A 20,674-nucleotide genomic window follows, 5' to 3' on the forward strand; every position below is an offset into this window, starting at 1 on the left:
ATTAGGAAGTGGGCGGGGGGGGGGGGGGGGGGGGGGGATTTTGGGGAGCATCACAAATTTTGGGGAGATTCACGGATTTTTTGGAGAATATCACTTAATTTTGGGGGGGAATCACACATTTTATGGAGAATCAAATTCATGGAGGACAAAATTCATTTTGGGGGAGAACCACTTGTTTTTGGCGAATATAACTCATTTTGGGTCAAAATCAGGTCATTTTGGGGGGGGGAATCACTTATTTTTGTAGGTTTGTCAGTCGTGGATTCTGGGTCAATTCCCCCATTTTTGGGGGCTGATTCATCTATATGGGGGAGATTTTTACCCATTTCAGGGGGTTATTCACCCACCTTGGGGGATTATTCCCCCATTTTGAGGCTAATCCACCCATTTTGGGGGTTTTCTACCAAGAAAATACATCTGCAAACCCTCATCTCGTAGCACTTTATAATAAACCGCCAGGAATTAATACTAAATCACAACGAATCCTTTATGAAATTACAGATACATTCACGCCAGATCAGTATCGAAAAATAGGCTTTTCTGCCCATTGCGTCTCTCGTCGATTGTTTCCACCCCCAAGTTGCTTTGATTTTATTCATTTCTCTCCTCAAGAGCCAAAAAAATAAGGACAAAACGGGCAAAAAGCCGCAAAATTCTTCTTACAGAAACCTGCATTTATGGGACGAACCTGCAGAAGAAAATTCCTTTATTATTATTATTATTATTATTACCCCACGTTTTCTTTTGTGTTGCCCCCTGCACATTTTTAGGCAAAATCCACCCTTTTCCAAATTAAAACAACCTACAGTACATCAGGTTGTTTTTCCTGATCATCCCCTGTGGCTCATTTGGAGTAAAACTCCACAATTTCCCCACATAATATGGGGGAAAAACCACCTTTCCAGCAGCAATAGTGAATTTCCTCCTATCTGGGACGTCAACATTTCATTTCGGGTGAAAATCTGTGTTTTTAAATTCATTTTTATCCCGATTCGGTGCCAAAATGTCTCATCCTGACCTGGCGTCATCTCAGCCCTTTAGGTGGGTTTTTCTTCCAGATTTCATGGGGGTTTAGCACATAAATTAAAGGACTTGGGGGCATTTCCTCCCTTTTCCCAAAAGTTGCATCTGGAGTCAGCAAACGGGCCCAAAACGGGGAGTTTTGGGCAATCAGTGAAATCCTCAGACCCAACCTGAAGCAGAATTTGCGTTCACCAGTGATTCTTTTTCGCCGCGTGTTATTTATTCCCGTGAATTGTGTTTTTTGGAGGGAAAAGACCCAAAAAGCATCAATCCTGGGGTGGTTTGTTGGTTCTTTTTGCACCAAGAAATCCAAGCGACGGACGCGGTGGCGCCCGGTGACAATTCACCCGACAGCGTCGCGTGGGGGGAACAGTTTCCCCTAAAAACGTTTTCTTACCCAAAAATGACGGGGGAAAGGGAAAAATAAAAATAGAGCCTGAAAAACAAAAAAAACACCAAAAAAAATTAACGTGGCCACAATATGTGCCTTGTAAACAAGCGTCTTTCGCTTCCCTGCGCCGACGCCGCGCTCCCTCGGCATCCGCCAGTGCCTCCAATTTGCTCTTTTCTCACCAATTCTTCTTTTGTTCTCGCCATTTTTGGTAATTTTTGGCATTTTTGGGGGAATCGGGGTTTGCGGTGCTGTCGCAGGTGTGGGGAGGGCGCAGGACGAGCTATTCCAGCGAGTCACTGTGGTCCAAGCTGAGGTCGGTGCCGGGCGCTGCGGGGCCGCCGGGCTCTTCCTCCAGCTCTTCTTCCTCTTCCTCCTCCTCCTCCATCTCGTCCTCGTCTTCCTCCTCCTCCTCCTCCTCCTCCTCGGTGCCGTCGAGCGAGTCGTCGTGGGCGGCCAGCATGGCCTGCTGCATGGCCATGGTGGCCGTGGCTGATGAGAGGGGTTGCAGGTTGTCCATGCTGAGCGAGCCTGAAATTTGAAAACAAAAATAGAGAAATTACAGAAAGAAGGACTCCTCAGATAATATAAAAAGGACCAAAAAAGTGCAGAAAGCAAGAAAAAAAAATAAGGAAAAATCTTGGTTTTAGCCAGAGTATGTGTCCCACCTGCCCCAGACATTCCCCAAGGCCCAGTCCTTCATTTTTTTAGCTCATATGTCTTCATCAAATAACAAGAAACCCTCACTGGTTGGGCACATCTTCATCTTCTCTTCATTTCCACTTTATCTTCATCCTCTCTCACCTTGTCTAGTCCATGCTCATCTCGGCTTCCTTCACCTTCTCTTCATCTTCTCTGCTCCTCTTCGTTGTCATCATCTGTTCTCTGTCCATCTTCTCTTCATCTTCTCTCTTCCCATCTTGTCTCAACTGTCTTCTCATCTCCATCTTCATTTTCGTCATCATCTGTTCTCTGTCTGTCTTCTAATCTTGTCTCATCTGTCATCTCCATCTTCTTCTCTTCATCATCTGTTCTCTGTCCATTTTCTCTTCATCTTCTCATCCCGTCTCATGTCTTCTCATCATCTCCTCATCATCTCATCATCTCATCTCATCTATCCCACCATCTCATCTCATCTCATCTCATCTCATCTCATCTCATCTCATCTCAGTCTCATCTCATCATCTCATCTCATCTCATCTCATCTCATCTCATCTCATCATCTCATCTCATCTCATCTCATCTCATCTCATCTCATCTCATCTCATCTCATCATCTCATCTCAATCTCGTATCTCATATCTCATCTCATCTCATCTCAATCTTCATCTTCTCTATTCTTCATTTTCACCATCTGTTCTCTCTTCATCTTCTTTCTCCCCATCTTCTCCCTTCTTCTCATCTTTTTTTGTCTCCTCTCCCCATCTCCTCCTTCATCTCCTCCCCAGCACCTCAGGAGACACCCCAAGTGGTGCCCCAGAGCAGATGATCCTTGAGGAGATGCCTCATCACTGGTGCCCTTGGACAAATGGAAGGACCTTCTTTCATGAGCCACCTCTTCAACACGTTTTTTTTCCCCAGAGGAAGACAAAAGACTCTAGAAATCCTTAATCACCAACATCAGGCCGTAATTTAACGTGTGGCCACCCCACCCAGGAAGGGCAGAGGCCACCCGGGTTTGTCCTTACCATCAGGATTTGTCCCCGAATTGCCACCCTGCTGCTGCAGGACCCCGGCCGCGATGGAGTTGGGCCAGAACCGCTGGGTGGGCCGGTGCTGAGATTTGATTTTCTTGGCTTTGGGCGCTGGGTCGGGGTTGCTGGCGTCGAGCATCGGCTGCAGGATGCGCCGCCGGGCATTGATGAACCTTGCCGGGGAAAATGAAAGAGTTGTTAACACCAATTTTGGGTTAAAACAACAGAAATTAAAGCAATTCAATGAGTTGTAATACAAAACCCTTTTGAAAGTGATTGCGCAGTCCAAAAAAGCTTGTGTTTTACCCAATTTTATTAGTCTGTGGCATGTTACCAATAATTTTCCCAGCAGAGCTGGAGGTGGCTACATCTTGGCTTCGCCAGGAGAGGGCACTGAGACTCCACAAACGGACACCGACAATTAAAAACACACCGGCCCATCTCCCAAAAATCGTCCCTAACTGCCCAAGTGACCCCAAAAAAAGCATTAAATAGCATGAAAAAGAAAATCTCTAAAGTCAACAAGACGACCGGGCCACCGATACGCTCACCAGTTGTTGACTTGCAAGAGGGTCAGGTTGGTCTGGGCGGCGATTTGCCTCTTCTCGTCCTCCGTGGGGTAGGGGTGCTGGAAAAGAAGAGAGATGGGGCAGCAAAATGACATCCCTGTGCGCAAAACAGTAGCGCTGAGTGAAGAATTTGGTGTTGACCTGAATTTGCAAGACACAAAGGTGGCATCCGAGAGCATCACAGGTTCCTCGATGTCCTTACGGCTCTTCCTTGAAGGAATATAGTTTGGGGTTTTTTTAATAGTAGCAATTTTCTAGCAGTGGTTGTTTTTCAAGGTTGCATTTGGGCTTCAAACCCCGTCATCACCCAAAACGCTCCTTTGTCAGATGCATCAATCAAACACCCCAAAACATCTGCGCTGGGAGACCACCAACACTCAACACTTCACCCGACCGTGCTAAAATCCTCCTTTCCAACCCAAAAATTCAATTATTATCCAACCAGCCCCATATGTCGTTTTTCAGAGCTATGAGCCAATACTGGTGTTGAGTCGCAACTTGTTTTCCAGCTGTTTCCCCCCAAAATGATGAGATTTCTTTGAGAGAACCACCCAAAGTCATGGTCCACCGGAGACTTCCATCCCACCAGGGATGCCAAAGTGGTTAAAAATGTCTCTTTTTTGGTAAAAATCTCTCCATTGCTGATGCTACAAAACTCCAAACTCAATAAAATGAGGAGCACCGACGCTCCGAGGTTTCAAACCACAACATCTCTGATGCCCGATGGAGGAATCGCCCAAGGGTCACAAAATCACAGAATCCCAGAGTGTGAGGGGTTGGAAGGGACCTGGAAAGCTCATCCAGGTCAATGCCCCCATGGAGCAGGAACACCCAGATGAGGTTACACAGGAAGGTGTCCAGGGGGTTGGAATGTCTGCACAGAAGGAGACTCCACAACCCCCTGGGCAGCCTGGGCCAGGCTCTGACACCCTCACCCCAACAAGTTTCTTCTCCTCTTTCAGTGGAACCTCCTGTGTTCCAGTTTGCACCCATTGCCCCTTGTCCTGTCCCTGGTTGTCACCAGCAGAGCCTGGCTCCATCCTCCTGACACTCCCCCTTTCCATCTTGATCCCCAGGAATGAGTCCCCCCTCAGTCTCCTCTTGTCCAGCTCCAGAGCCCCAGCTCCCTCAGCCTTTCCTCAAGTTTCTGCTTTCCTACATCATCTTTCTGTTGGCAAATCTGTATCCAGCCCTCCAAAAGTACGGGTGATATAGGACACAGCTTGCGATGGCAATGCTCTTACCCTCAATGCCAAAAATTCACCATTTTCCATTAAAAAAAGGCTGGAAAGTTCCCAACCAGCTGCTGTTCCATGTCCTGGGTCATGTTTAACCCCAAGCTACTCCTTGGAGATGTTACGGTCCATCTGGGGGGTCTCCAACCTTCCTGGCTGCTCAAGCAACCGGCTTCTCAGTGATTTATCGGCCAAATTATGCGGAAGAAAAACACCTTTTTTTAAGCTTCCTGTCCTCCTTCCAGCTCCGCTTTTTCCTTGCATGAAAATAAACCGGTCGCGTCCTCCGAGCTCCCCAAAAACATGGTGAATTTTGCAATTCTGCGTTTTGACTACCGGTCGACACAAAGCTGTGGAGCTTTTCCCACTCTGGTTGGCTGAAAAAGGGTATTTTTTGAGTAGTAAACTGTGAAAAAAAATACCCATCACCCATCCATGATAATTTTGGGGAGTCCCGCTCTGTGTTTATTCGCTTCATCATGCACCAAGGGAGTATTTTTGCCACCTGCAGCGAAAACGCTTGCAACCCAAAATACTCCTAAAGTAAATCAAAGCTGTGACTCTAAACAGAAATCCAGACAAACCACCACCTTGATTTGTTAATTTTTGGGGTTTTTTTACGGCTTGCAGGGTGTTTTGCTCACCATGAGGTGCTGGAAGAGCCAGGAGCGCATGATGTTGGTGGCGTGTTTGGGCAGGACCCCCCGCTTGTTCTTGGACTTCTTGTCCTCGCCATCGAGGAGGGAGGTGAGATCCAGGTTCACCTGATGGGGGAGAGAATTGGCTGAAATTCCCCCCAAAATGAGCAAAACCACCCCCAAAAATGAGCAAAACCACCCCCAAAAATGAGCAAAACTCACCTAAAAATGAGAGAGGAGCAAGTGCAACAAACAGGAGCTCGTAGGGAGCATCAAAATCCTATTTTTCTTCCCCAAAAAAACTTCCATTAAAATCCCATTTTTCCCCCAAAACGCTTGCATTAGAATCCCCTCTTTTCCCCAAAAAACTTGCATTAAATCCCCAGTTTCGCCCAGGATCTCTATTAAATATCTTATTGTTTAGCCAATGCTTTGCAATGAGCGTTTTCTCCCCGCGGTGCCACCAGCACAGTTGGGGACCGTGGTGCTGGTGTCACAACCATTTTCGATGTGCAACGAGGGGGTTAAAGTATTATTTATTAAAAAAGAAATAGATCAAGGATGATTTCACATAGTAGAGGTTAAACCCCCACCACCCATCAACCTGGATTCCTCCCCCTCTCCCACCATAAGGAGCAACGTGCCCGTCGAGTGAAAATTTGCTTTTCCCCCCCCAAAAAAATATCAAAAATAAAGATGGAGGAGAAGTTTTAATGAGGTCGCGGGAACTGAACGGCGTTTAAGTTTAAAAGGGATATTTTATTATGATTTGATTTCCCCAGCTCTTTATTTCCCCAACTTATACTGCAACCTGGGGTTGTTCCTGCACAGATGCAACCCCAGGTTACAACACAGCCAACAGGGAGAGCGAGTTGTCCCAATAAATCAATTTTTAGCCCAACTTGATGCAAGAATGAGGCCATGTGGGGAAAACCTGAAGAAAAACAGAGCAAATGGCCAAAAAATACCCCCAAATCCATAAAGAAGGGGAAAAAAGGAGACTTTTCCCATGGGTGATGTTATTGCAATAGCAGACAGGAAATGCTGGTGATACCAGAGCTATGGAGTAAAATATTTATTATACAGAAAACAAAATAAATAATGTAAAATAAATAAAATAATAAAATCATAATAAAATAAAATAAAATAAAATAAAATAAAATAAAATAAAATAAAATAAAATAAAATAATAAAAAATAAAATAAATATAATATGATATAATACCATATTATATTATATTATATTATATTATATTATATTATATTATATTATATTATATTATATTATATTATATTATATTATATTATATTGTATTGTATTGTATTGTATTGTATTGTATTGTATAGTATTGTATAATATAATATAATATAATATAATATAATATAATATAATATAATATAATATAATATAATATAATATAATATAATATAATATAATATAATATAATATAATATAATATAATATAATATAATATAATATAATATAATATAATATAATATAATATTATATTATATTATATAATATATATCATACTATATTATATTGTATTATATTTTAGTAATCATATCATATCACATAAAACATTAGATCATTTAGATCATATCATTATCATATCATCTAATAATTAGGGCATGATTAATACTATCTATTATATAATGTAATGATATATGCTGTAATAGAATAATATATAATTATATATTATTATATATTTATTGCATACTATAGATATTCTATATTGCTTATATAATTGTGTAGAAATATATAATTATATGGTCTAGATTATTAAGGATATATTGCAATACTCTATAACAGAGCAACAATATAAGCATCACTACAATTTGTGAGGTCGTCGCTATAATTCATCGGGCACCGCAAAGCGTCCGGCTGATGTATTTAATCAATGTTCCTTGCTAATTAAGAATTTAGGATACTCCAGGGGTTGAATTTATGGCGAAATCAGGGTCACACGTCACAAGGGGTCTCACCTGTGCGCTGGGGATCTGCAGGGCGCCGGGCGCAATGGCCTGAGCCAGCACCTGTCCCTGCGGCGTCACCATCGTCACCGGCTGGTACAACGCGCCGCCTACGGAACAACCCAAAACAAGCACCTCACGGGGCGCTCCCGAAACCCCCGCACGTCTCCCGCCATCGCGCCGCGGTCCCACCTGGCACGGCGGGGGAGCCGCCGCCGCTCATGGCCAAGTTCGCCGGCGGGAGCGCCGCCGGCACCACCACGCCGGGCGCAGCGTTGGGCGCGGGCGGCAGCGCCGCGGGGGAGCTCTGCAGCATCTCCTGCGGAGAGAAACACAACACAACCCCGATCTTACACACACGCAGCATCCTGACTTTAAATACCGATGATTCCCAAATTGACCGATTTTTTTGAGTATTTAATGCAATATTGGAGGGGAAGGGGAAGGGGAAGGGGAAGGGGAAGGGGAAGGGGAAGGGGAAGGGGAAGGGGAAGAGGAGGGAAGAGAAGGGGAAGGGGAAGGGGAAGGGGAAGGGGAAGGGGAAGGGGAAGGGGAAGGGGAAGGGGAAGGGGAAGGGGAAGGGGAAGGGGAAGGGGAAGGAAAGGGAAAGGGAGGGGAGGGGAGGGGAGGGGAGGGGAGGGGAGGGGAGGGGAGGGGAGGGGAGGGGAGGGGAGGGGAGGGGAGGGGAGGGGAGGGAAGGGAAGGGAAGGGAAGGGAAGGGAAGGGAAGGGAAGGGAAGGGAAGGGAAGGGAAGGGAAGGGAAGGGAAGGGAAGGGAAGGGAAGGGAAGGGAAGGGAAGGGAAGGGAAGGGAAGGGAAGGGAAGGGAAGGGAAGGGAAGGGAAGGGAAGGGAAGGGAAGGGAAGGGAAGGGAAGGGAAGGGAAGGGAAGGGAAGGGAAGGGAAGGGAAGGGAAGGGAAGGGAAGGGAAGGGAAGGGAAGGGAAGGGAAGGGAAGGGAAGGGAAGGGAAGGGAAGGGAAGGGAAGGGAAGGGAAGGGAAGGGAAGGGAAGGGAAGGGAAGGGAAGGGAAGGGAAGGGAAGGGAAGGGAAGGGAAGGGAAGGGAAGGGAAGGGAAGGGAAGGGAAGGGAAGGGAAGGGAAGGGAAGGGAAGGGAAGGGAAGGGAAGGGAAGGGAAGGGAAGGGAAGGGAAGGGAAGGGAAGGGAAGGGAAGGGAAGGGAAGGGAAGGGAAGGGAAGGGAAGGGAAGGGAAGGGAAGGGAAGGGAAGGGAAGGGAAGGGAAGGGAAGGGAGTCATCATTATGGGGGAATGCAGTGGGATGCAGGACTTTTGTGCATTACACTGATAATATTTAGAAAAACTTTCATTTCCAAATAAGCCAAAGAAAAACGAATATCTCTAATTCACCCAACTGTAATGGAAATAAAACCGCCCTCATTTCTTGCAATAAAAACCTTTTTCACCCTTTCCTACCCATTTTCCCTGGTGTCCAAGTGCTTTGCAGCTGCCGAACAAAATGTCAACAAACGGGATATTTTTTCACCTTTTTTATTCAATTTCCCCTAATTTTGATGCATTTCTCCACGAAACCCATTTTTTGGGCTTAAGAAAATAGGATTTATCTGGACTATTAATAAGCGACAACACTGGAAAATGTGACCACGCAAATGTGGACGGGTCAGGAAAAGCCATCACTCCTCTTTTCCTTGCAAGCAAACTACAGAGATGGTAATTTGAAGGTACAAACTAATTAATTGGACATCTAGACATGATGTGGGTGCATCATTCGGGTACCCTTGTGTCCACGTCAGTACATTTCCCATTGCTGGGGGGAAAACATGCCATTGTTGGGTCTTTTTTGGGGGTAAATATCCCTAGGAAACCAAATGTCCTTGGAGAACCTCAAAAATCTGGGGGTGACCAGAGATGTGGATCAGCCTGGGGACCTCCTGTTTTTCCTTGTTTTTCTACGATTCCTCAAAAAAATGACATCTAGGAGGGAAGAAATTGGAAGAAATTGGGAAAACATAATTTGGGATATCACAAAACTGAAACAAGAAAATGCTGTTTCCAGATCTAGTGGTCAAAGTCATTTTCAACGGCATTTTATGAAAACCGTCCCAAAACACCAGCTCAGCAGTGCCCAAAAAAGCAGAATATTACTAATTATTAGAAAAATATATTTTAAAAAATCACATTTTTTTCTGCAGTGACACTGCGAACCCAAGGGCACCCAATGGAAGTAAAGACTCAGCCTTAAAATAAATACAGATCACAGAATCACAGAATCACAGACTGGACTGGGCTGGAAAAGCCCTCAGAGCTCATCCAGTCCAACCCTTGGTCCAGCTCCAGTCCATTGACTAGATCATGGCACTAAGTGCCATGGCCAATCTCAGTTTACAAACCTCCAGGGCCGGTGAGTCCAGCACCTCCCTGGGCAGCCATTCCAATCCTGACCACTCTCTCTGCACAGAATTGCTTTCTCATCTCCAGCCTCAATTTCCCCTGGCAGAGTTGAAGCCCATGGCCCCTTGTCCTATTGCTGATGCCTGGGAGAAGAGCCCAATCCCCACCTGGCTAGAACTGCCCTTCAGGTGGTTCTAGAGAGTGCTGAGCTCAGCTCTGAGCCTCCTCTTCTCCAGACTGAACAAGCCCAGCTCCCTCAGCCTCTCCCCATAGGGCTTGTGTTCCAGTCCCTTCCCCAGTCTTGTTGCTCTTCTCTGGACCCGCTCCAGCACTTCAATCTCTTTCCTGCCCGGAGGGGCCCAGAACTGAACACAACACTCCAGGTGTGGCCTCCCCAATGCAGAGCACAGGGGAAGGGTCACTGCCCTTGTCCTGCTGACCACGCTGGTTTGGATCCAGGACAGGACACCATTGGCCTTCTTGGCCACCTGGGCACACTGGTGGCTCATGTTGAGCTTCCTGTCCATTAGTCCCCCCACGTCTCTTATTGCCAAGATATCTCCAAGATTTAAAAAAATTATATTTTGCACGCTAATTGCCTTGGATGGCAAATGCCAGCCAAAATTACATTGCACTTGGGGTTTGCTGCAGTGGAAAATGTTTGATATTTTAGGTCTCGAAGTTGAAATGTTTCCAGCGACTCGAAAGCTTGAGTGTAAAAAGAACTGTTTCAGTAGGTGTCTCTGCAGAGCCGCATCTCAGCGCTGATGGGAAAACATGATCTCTCCAAATTAAGTCACTTTAATGAAGAAAAAGACCAAAAAAACATGAAACAACCTTCCTTACAATGCGTCAACTGCCAGCGATCAAGTGTCCAAGTGTAGACAAATGCTACTTGGGCTGATGTCCTTCCTCTGTATGATGTTTATTAATTTTTATTTATTTTGGGGTGGCACACACAAAAATTTGCACCTCATCCCAACTCTGTGAAATGTGCTTGCGATCGAGTTAAGTTGGGGAAAAATTAGGGAAAAAAGGAAAGAAACCAATGAGTTTAAGGAGAAAGAGTCGGTCAACCTCAAAGTCATGGAAAGGAGGTTCTTAAAGCTCCTTTGTGGATGGATGGAGATGGAAAAAAGAACAAAGTTGGATTTAAATATTAGCAACAGAGAAACTCCGGCTTGTCCACGGGGCAAAGTTATAGAAATTAAGATTTATAGAGAGAATTACTGCGTCAAGTCCAGCCAACCCAACTGTCACCTCCAACCACCCACACGATGGGTGGGAAGATGAGAAGAAGAAATGGCATCCTGAAAATGCCAAATATGAATAAATAGTGCCAATCTGCTGTGATTCTCACTCAAAACAACAGCTGAGAAATACAAAATGTAACCCAATGTAAGTGTCCCTAGAAGTCTGGGGTTCCACCAGATGATCGGCTTTGTGGTGGGGTTTTCCTTGGAAGCGAAGTCAACTGGAGAGCAGTGAGGACAACTTGGATGTTGAAGGGAAGTTGAACTGTTGGGTTAAATTGGATTTTCCCCATTTCTCCTTTCCTGTCCCTGTCTGAAAAACACTCAAAAAATATTCATTACATGAAAGGAGAGAGTTAAAGAGTCTGGTGAGGACTCACGGGAGTGAAAACCAACCAAGAAAAATGGAAGAATTGCTTGGTGGGTTCGGAAGGCAGAGAAGCTAAAACTCTTCCCCAAAACAACACACAGCACAAAGAACAAAGCGATGGAGAAAACAGGGTAGAGAAATGTCAGTAAGGTAACAAAGGTTCAGGGAAGGCTGAGAACATAGCCAAAAATGCTGGATTTTCACCCAAACGTGGCCAACAACAGACTTGGCAACGTGAGATTTCGGCAAGAGGCAAAACACTTGTTTGGGTCTTTCTCTCCTCTCTCCATCACCTTCAGGCATTTCTGCATTTCCAGAAATTCCTGCATTTTTCATCTTCGAAAGCACAAGCGACACCAAGCCGAGGGCCGTGCTATTGGATACACCAGGGGAATCCAACCACAATTCTCCCGCGACGACATTTTGACAGCTCTGGACGTTGTTTTCTCGATTTTGGTTGACATCCTTGTTATTGCGCATCCATCATTTCTTAAGCAGGCCTCCTGTGGCAAAAATCTTCACAAAAAATAGAAATATTTGGCTTTCGTGACCAACCTGGTGCATCTGCTCATCAAATGGTTGATGCCACTCCCATGCCCTGAGAAAACCTTGTTCATTGATATTAACCACATTTCCTTTATTTTGATTTTTTAAAACAACTAGCCACCCCTTAGCTGTTTTACGTGCGTTACAGAATCCCAGAATCCCAGAATGTGAGGGGTTGAAGGGCCCTGGAAAGCTCATCCAGGTCAATCCCCCATGGAGCAGGAACACCCAGATGAGGTTACACAGGAAGGTGTCCAGGCGGGTTGGAATGTCTGCACAGAAGGAGACTCCACAACCCCCCTGGGCAGCCTGGGCCAGGCTCTGCCACCCTCACCCCAACAAGTTGCTTCTCCTCTTTCAGTGGAACCTCCTGTGTTCCAGTTTGCACCCATTGCCCCTTGTCCTGTCCCTGGTTGTCACCAGAAGAGCCTGGCTCCATCCTCCTGACACTCCCCCTTTCCATATTGATCCCCAGCAATGAGTCCCCCCTCAGTCTCCTCTTGTCCAGCTCCAGAGCCCCAGCTCCCTCAGCCTTTCCTCACACGGGAGATGCTCCACTCCCTGCAGCATCTTGGTGGCTGCGCTGGACTCTCTGCAGCAGTTCCCTGTCCTGCTGGAACTGAGGGGCCACAGCTGGACACAAGATTCCAGGTGTGGTCTCCCCAGGGCAGAGCAGAGGGGCAGGAGAACCTCTCTGACCTACTGACCACCCCCTTCTAACCCACCCCAGGTCCCATTGGCTTCCTGGCCACAAGGGCCCAGTGCTGGCTCATGGTCACCCTGCTGTCCCCAGGACCCCCAGCTCCCTTTCCCCTACGCTGCTCTCTAATAGGTCATTCCCCAACTTACACTGAACCTGGGGTTGTTCCTGCCCAGGTGCATAGGACAATAATTAGTGAAGTCGTCCCACCTGCCATTTTTAAATACCGATCCCATGATTCTTCAGGCCTCTGGCCCTTAAAACTCAACTGATGGGTAGGGAGTATTTCCACTCTTTTTTTTTACAGCTTATTCGTGACAACTCAAAAAGACTCAGCGAGTACTGAGTATATTCAGGCACTTGAAATTTCTTGGTTGGCTAATGAGAAAAAATTTTCTGTCATATCATCATCGCTCCGTCATCCTCATCCAACGACCAGATGAGACAGCAGCTCCTTCTGGTCTATCACCGGGAATATTTCGGTGCCCGTCGCCGCCGAGACGGTGTTTCCCCTCCACTTGGGTCTTTCTGGGGAGAATTCTATTTAGCAATTGCCTCCAAATCTTCACTTGATTTTCTCAACTTTGTGGTGCCCGGAAGGCAAACGGCGGCGGCTCCGGATTCGCAGGAATCGGAGGCGCTTGGGACGTCTCCATGGGCCTGATTATTTTCCGATGACTTGTGCTAATTTTCTGATACGATCCCCACCTCTTTGTGAAGCACTAAATCCTCATTACTTTTCCTGACCGATGCATTCTAATTAGATCAACACTTTAAAAAAAAATATCACAATAGCCACAGGACGGCTTTCCATCTCATTAACTCCCTCACTTATTATTTTCATGAAAATTACTGATAAAAACCGTGCATCTCCATTTGCTGGGACCGGGAGCTTCGTCGGCTCATATCTAACATCTCTCTCATCAGCCGGGATGCGAGCTGTTGCCATGGCGACGCACAATAATAGAAACTAATAAATTACAAACGAGATGCTCGTTGAGCAATTATTGTTCTCTTTTATGCAAGTGTCTTGCTAATTTTGATCATAAGGAATGCTCCCATAAAGCAGCGAAGGGATAATAAGTCCATTTCTAGAGATTATTAGGAAATGGAGAGAGGCCGGGGGTTTTTTTAGAGCAACGATTAAGTGGTTTGGTGCTTTCAGGAAACTCAAATAAGAAAGTAAAACTTTTTGGGGGGGTTTTCCCTTCGCGGCGCTGGGGAAGAAAGTGGCCACAAGCGTCATGTTGGCATCAAACTCTGCGGCGCTCGGAGTTCAGCTGCTAAAAATCACTCTTATTTTTCATTTCTACCAGCCTAAAAATGTCCCGAAAAGCCCTAAAAAAGCCCCCCAGCCTCTGGTTTATTTTGAGCTGGCTGCACTTATTTCAAATTTCATTTTCTGCCTAAAAAATCCAGTATTTGAGAGCCACAAATCCCAGTGTCACATCAAGGAAGCTTTTGGGGCCAACCAGCCGAGATTTATCCCATGAAAACCCCAACCCATGGACAACATTTTTCCAAATATTAAGTTAAAGATCCCTCATTGTGCCCCAAATTCCACCAAGGTGCAGCTTGGTTTGGCCGTTTCACTTGGTATTTCTGCAGTACTTGGGCACATCCTTGCACTTGCCCACTGTGCTTGAGTCACCAGATGTTTCCTTCTCCCGGTTAAAACCCAGATTACGCAAATAAAATAAAAGTCAAGGTGGGATTGCTGGGGGAGAACTGGAAAACATTCTGTTCCTCCCATCAATAAATAATTATTTTTTCACCAAAAAAATGCAAATTTCTTGCCCTCTTTCTGCAGTTCCATCCCCGTGACGTTTCGTTGCTGCAGTGGAAGAGTTTCAGAGAAGTTCTCACCTCTCCGTTGTGCGGAGACACAAACATTGGGGTTGTGGCTCTGCCAAACCCGTGGATAAAAAGGTCAGAAGAAAAAAAAAAGAAAAAAAGGAAAAAAAATCTCCACAGTATGATTGATTGCACCAAATGAGCAAGATATGGGTTACTTGTAACTATTTTCCTCAACTGAGAAGGCGTTTTCATTAATTTTCAGGAGGCCTCAAGAGTTGTAGAGAGACCCTCAACTCACCCATTGGCCAACATGCAACAATGGTGATTACCGGCCATATTTAAGGCGTCAAAAAAGCCCATTAAAAAAGAAAAAAACATTAACCACAGCGTCATTTATTGCACCAAATGAACAAGATATGGGTTATTTGTAACTATTTTCCTCAACTGAGAAGGCGTTTTCATTAATTTTCAGGAGGCCCCAAGAGTTGTAGAGCGACCCTCAACTCACCTGTTGGCCAACATGCAAAGCTGGGGATTACAGATGATTTTTAAGGTGTTAAACAAGACCATAAAACCCCAAAATTATCCACAGCATTGTAGAGAGACCCTCAACTCACTCATTGGCCAACGTGCAACACTGGGGATTACAGGCGATTTTTGAGGCGTTAAAAAAGGCCATAAAACCCCCAAATTATCCACAGCATCATTTATTGCACCAAATGAGCAAGATACGGGTTATTTGTAACCATTTTCCTCAGCTGGGAATGGGTTTTCCTGAATTTTCAGGAAGCCCCAAGAGTTGTAGAGAGATCCTTGACTCACTCATTGCCCAACGTGCAACACTGGGGATTACGGGCGATTTTTAAGGCGTTAAAAAAGGCCATAAAGCCCCCAAATTATCCCAAGCATCATTTATTGCACCAAATAAGCAAGATATGTGTCATTTTGAATTAGTTTCCTCAACTGGGAATGGGTTTTCATGAATTTTCAGGAAGCCCCAAGAGTTGTAGAGAGATCCTTGACTCACTCATTGGCCAACGTGCAACGCTGGGGATTACGGGCGATTTTTAAGGCGTTAAAAAAGGCCATAAAACCCCCAAATTATCCACAGCATCATTTATTGCACCAAATGAGCAAGATATGGGTTATTTGTAACCATTTTCCTCAACTGGGAATGGGTTTTCATGAATTTTCAGGAAGCCCCAAGAGTTGTAGAGAGATCCTTGACTCACTCATTGGCCAACGTGCAACACTGGGGATTACGGGCTATTTTTGAGGTGTTAAAAAAGGCCACAAAGCCCCCAAATTATCCACAGCATCACTTATTGCACCAAACAAGCAAGATATGTGTCATTTTGAATTAGTTTCCTCAACTGGGGATGGGTTTTCATGAATTTTCAGGAAGCCCCAAGAGTTGTAGAGAGATCCTTGACTCACTCATTGGCCAACGTGCAACACTGGGGATTACGGGCGATTTTTAAGGCGTTAAAAAAGGCCATAAAACCCCCAAATTATCCACAGCATCACTTATTGCACCAAACAAGCAAGATATGTGTCATTTTTTATTAGTTTCCTCAACTGTGGATGGGTTTTCATGAATTGTCAGGAGGCCCCAAGAGTTGTAGAGCAACGTGCGACTCACCCGTCGCCCAACGTGCAACGCTGGGGATTACGGGCGATTTTTGAGGCGTTACCTGGGGGTGGAGGCTGATGGAGGAGGGGTTAGGGGAGTAGGGCCCCCCCAAGTCGTTCCTGAGTAGGTTATCACTGTGCATCTTGGTTTTGAGGCAGGTGATGTAGCGGTTGCAAAAGTCTTTGCACAACTCGTTGACCTTCTCCAGCTCCAGGAGGTGGATGCGCAGCACCTGGATTGCCTTCACCATCTATGCAAGGATAATAACAGCAGTTAAAATTGGAAAAAACCCCATAAAAATTAATATTCCCACCCAAAATCTAACCTGGAACTGATCCTTATGGTAGAATTAAATGCATTTCCTTTCTCAAAACAGCCCAAAAAAATCAATATTCGCACTGAAAATCTAACTTGAAGCTGATATTTACAGTAGAATTAAATGCATTTCCTCTCTCAAAACACCGAAACCAGCCAAAAAAATCAATGTTCTCACCCCAAACCAATCCCAGAGTCCATCCCTCCGCACCTGCAGGTTCCTTTTCCCCCCCATCAATCACACCTCTGCAAAACGCACAAAAATTCCCGTTGCCTGCGTGGGAATTGCTCTTCTTGCCCCCAAAAATAAGCCCTGGATGTGGAGAAGTGTTTGGTTATTCTCCGGAGGCCACTTCTTCTAACGAGATTATGGGGCTGCGGCTCCGCCGTCAGCCTGGGCCTCATTAAAACGTACCCCATAAACGGGAAAAAATTTACACATAAAACATTCCTCGTGCCGAGCCTGAAACCTGAAGTTTTACAGCTGCTGTTTGAAATCTTGCATAATATATAAAATTTCAGCTATTCACTCCGGGGCAATAAATCGGGTTTTATGTAACAAAGCGTCTTTGCATTTCAAAGGGTGTTTTTAACTTGCAAATTTTAGTGGTCATCTTTACAAACCGCCGGTCGCCACGGTGGGGAAACATCCGCAAAAATCCAAACTGGGGTGGTGGCTTCACCACGGAAAGGTGAATTTTTGGTGGGTGAACAAGAGGGATGCCAGGTTGTGGCTGCAAAAATTCTATTTTCTTTTTATTCGCCTTTCTTTTTGAACTTTTTTCCTTTATTTTCCATTTTTCCTTCTTTCTCCCTTGCGAACCGCGAGGCGGAGGCGTCGCGCCCCGGCTCTCTGCATCCTCCCAGGGCTCAACGGCCATGAAAGTCAATATTCAAGGGCAAAGGCAAGAAGACCTGACACATATATGTATAAAAAATAAATCTCTCAATTATCTCAGCTCATTTGCTTAGGGTCTCATTTTATGTCCCTGCTCCACTGCGTCGTATATCTGTCCGGATAAAGAGTTACAGTCCGACGGCGGACGTGCGCGGGGTCGTAAAAAATACAGATGCTGAATTAATTGACTGTGTGGCACTCGGCAGCTGATTGAGTTGATAATGGTGATATCTGACCTTTTTCTAATTTCTAATTATGTGCATCTCGGCGGTGAGGAATACATGACTCTTATTCTAATGACGGCTAAGCCACCGGTCTTTTCGGCCCTGCTTTGCCAGCACCGACTTCCCGGGAATTGGTGTTGGAAGAAAAAACACCCCAAAAAGCGCAGAGTGGAAATAGGGGGGAAATACCAGTTTAAAATGTTAAATTATGTGTACAATGAGACTTTTTCATCCCAAATTCCCTTTGTGCCAATAGGAATGTTCTCCTTCAGCATCACGTTAACCACGTCTTGATGGAGGCCGAACACCCTGGGCGACGTGGCGGCTTTGGGGACGTTCTGGGCATTCAAATAGAATATATACATGCAGATATATCCCAGAAATAGGAGAAGAATACATATATATATATATGAGAATATAAATATGTCCAGTGCTGTGATCCCATCCACACGATTGATGCGTTTCTCCACAGCCAAATTTCACCTCTGCAGCAAGAGTTACTCCCAAACAAGGCCCAAAAAACAAGATTGGTGTCAGGTTTTTTTAGAAGAAACCACCAAAAAACAGTGAAAATTGCCTCTGTGGACACATCTCCTGCACTAGGTGTTTGCTGGAGATGTTTCATCTCAATATATGTAGGAATAGATTTTCCTCCCCCAAAATTTCTGACTGTTTTTAGCTTCATCTCTCTCCTCTTGTGAAGTCATTGCGCCCATTTGTAACTAATTTAATACAATATTTCATTTTGGTTTGTTTGTCCACCTCAACATTCAGTGCATATTCAGTTCCCAAACTGAAATAATCCAAAATGTTGCTTTTTCTGGTCTGTTCTTGGCTACAGAAACTGCCAAATGGGTTTTGGAAGCTGCACGTGGGGCTTCACACACCCCATAATTTTCGGGGGACTTTCCACAGGCTCCTAAACCACTCGGGATATAGGGATCTCACAAAACAAGCTGAAATCAGGCTCAAAAATGCAGGATTTTAATCCATCTTGCAACTGTTTCTTGGGTTCTTTTAGGACTTCACACTTGGATGAGCGTTTCTCCTTCTTCCTTTCGTATCAGTCGTTGGACAAACTCCCGTCCTCAATATCTGAAATATTTGGGAAAAGCTGCCTTTGAATTGCCCGATTTTCTTCTTTTCTGGGACAGAAATCCCTCTGTAATGTGTCCCAGGGGACACACCAACCCCTGAGGAAGGTGCTTTGCTCTTTGCATGGTCAGAGGTGGGCAAAATTGCTTTTGACCCCAAAAATTTGCTCGCCGAGCGTCAAGTAGAGTCCATCAGGATGGTGTCATGGACTTGTCCACCCAGCTTGCCATGGAGACCACCTGTGGAGGCTTCCTGGACAAAATAAGAGGATTTGGGGATGTTTCCTGAGAAAAGCTCCATCCCACGCAGTCTTCTGAGGCACCTTCCAGCGGCAATAGGTACGGTAGGAAACTTGGGTTGCGATGATAGAGAAGCCACCAAAAATGGCCCAAAGTGTCCCAAACCATTGATACACATCACCCTTTTTGGATAAAAGCTCTTATTTTGCCTTTTCCAGGACAAGAGCTGCCCATAATACTTGAAACAAGATGGCGCAAGACAAGAACGCAGTTGCTGTTGCATATTGCCCTGGAGAGCAGGAATTCCTGCAGAAATCGCAAGTTTTGGAGCACAAACCTGCCCTCAGTCTTGGGTGTTCCCAGGAAATAGGCTGATGTCATGACATTTGTGTGGCAAAACCACTCAAAAATTGGGCAGGGGTTTGTTTCCCCAAGCAATCTTATGGAAAAGGTCTCAGAGAAGGTCCTGGAAAAGGTGTTGCAAGTTCTATGGAGAACACTGCCAAGACGGTCAACACTACCAACAGAGCTCCAAGACGTTGCCTAAGGTGGTAGATCTTCATAACTTGTTCCTCACCCCCTCTCCGCAAACCCCCCAAAACCTCCTGCCCACCCCCAGTTGCCTCTACCAGGTTGTCCAGCTCGGGGTCATCACTGAAGAAGGGTTTGTGCTCCTGCTCCTGCTGGTGGACAAAGTTCTCGATGTCGACGTCGAAGCTGGCCGAGGTGATGCACTCGGAGCCCTGCGTTGCCTGCTCACACTTCTCAAAGAGCAGCGTCAGCAGTGGGAAGAGCGGGTGCCTGCAGATGACAAAGGAGACCCCCTAGAACACCCACCGGTTTAGGTCCCATTTCCATTTACACCCCACACCCTCCATCTGTTCCTTCCCAGCTCACAAGAAACTGGTGACGCAAACCTCACTCCCAACCCAACACTGGAAGTGCTCCCTCTGGACCTTTTCCGACAAGAAAAAAAAGCTTTAAAACCAGCAAAATTCACCATCTTCTCCACCAGACAATGACTTCTGCCAGCGTCTTGGTGCCTTCCATCATATCACCAAAGCCACGGGTGAAAAAAGTTTGGCGTCATGGCGGTTGTCTTGAAGGCATCTACTGTCCTGGTGGATTCACATTTTGGGGATGGACATCAATATTCACCCAATAGTTGGAGATGTCAGATGGGATAAGCCCATGTTCCTACGTCCCCTCAATATCCTATGGACACACCTACAGGTCCCACCTCCACCAAGAGGTACGTCCATAAAGTACAACCAGGTCTACACACGAAGGAAAAAAATGGGCCAAATCCCACTTATTTCTCACCAGGAGATGAATCTTAGAAAACAAAGACTTGCAGTTCTTCATACGGATCTACAACTTGCAATTCTTGCAAATCCACAATTTGCTCTAATGATGACGGAATATAAAATGCAAACACACCTCCAACACAAAGCACATGGAGAAGAAGAGGCTGAAGATCACGAGTTAGCACGACCCTCAATGAACCTCTCTGTGCAATTAAATTAAAAAATCAAAGTATTTATGGAGTCTTACAGCAAAATGCTGCTCCAGGGATGGTCTTCCCCCAGCACCCCAGTTATCCCAGCACGATGGGGTTTGCTCCACTGGTTTATCTCCAAAAATGGTCCAAAAGATGATTATGAATCAATTCCCAATGGTCTTTTCCAAGACGGAGTCAGGCGAAGGGGTTAAATCT

General features: G+C 45.5%; 1 protein-coding gene across 1 annotated transcript; it reads right to left on the bottom strand.

Moving 5' to 3' along the window:
* Positions 1-427: 427 nt before the first annotated feature.
* On the bottom strand, positions 428-20,591 carry LOC309451790 (homeobox protein PKNOX2-like; the record flags this gene model as incomplete). Its single annotated transcript, XM_082076490.1, has 9 exons — positions 428-1,945; positions 3,102-3,280; positions 3,659-3,735; positions 5,556-5,675; positions 7,535-7,632; positions 7,715-7,841; positions 16,248-16,436; positions 19,587-19,758; positions 20,512-20,591. Coding segments are annotated over 9 exons (1,290 nt in total), but the record flags the coding sequence as incomplete, so codon positions are not given.
* Positions 20,592-20,674: the final 83 nt, after the last annotated feature.

Source organism: Streptopelia decaocto, assembly GCF_964273445.1.
Source record: "Streptopelia decaocto genome assembly, contig: HAP1_SCAFFOLD_2163, whole genome shotgun sequence".
NCBI classification, from domain to species: Eukaryota; Metazoa; Chordata; class Aves; order Columbiformes; family Columbidae; genus Streptopelia; species Streptopelia decaocto.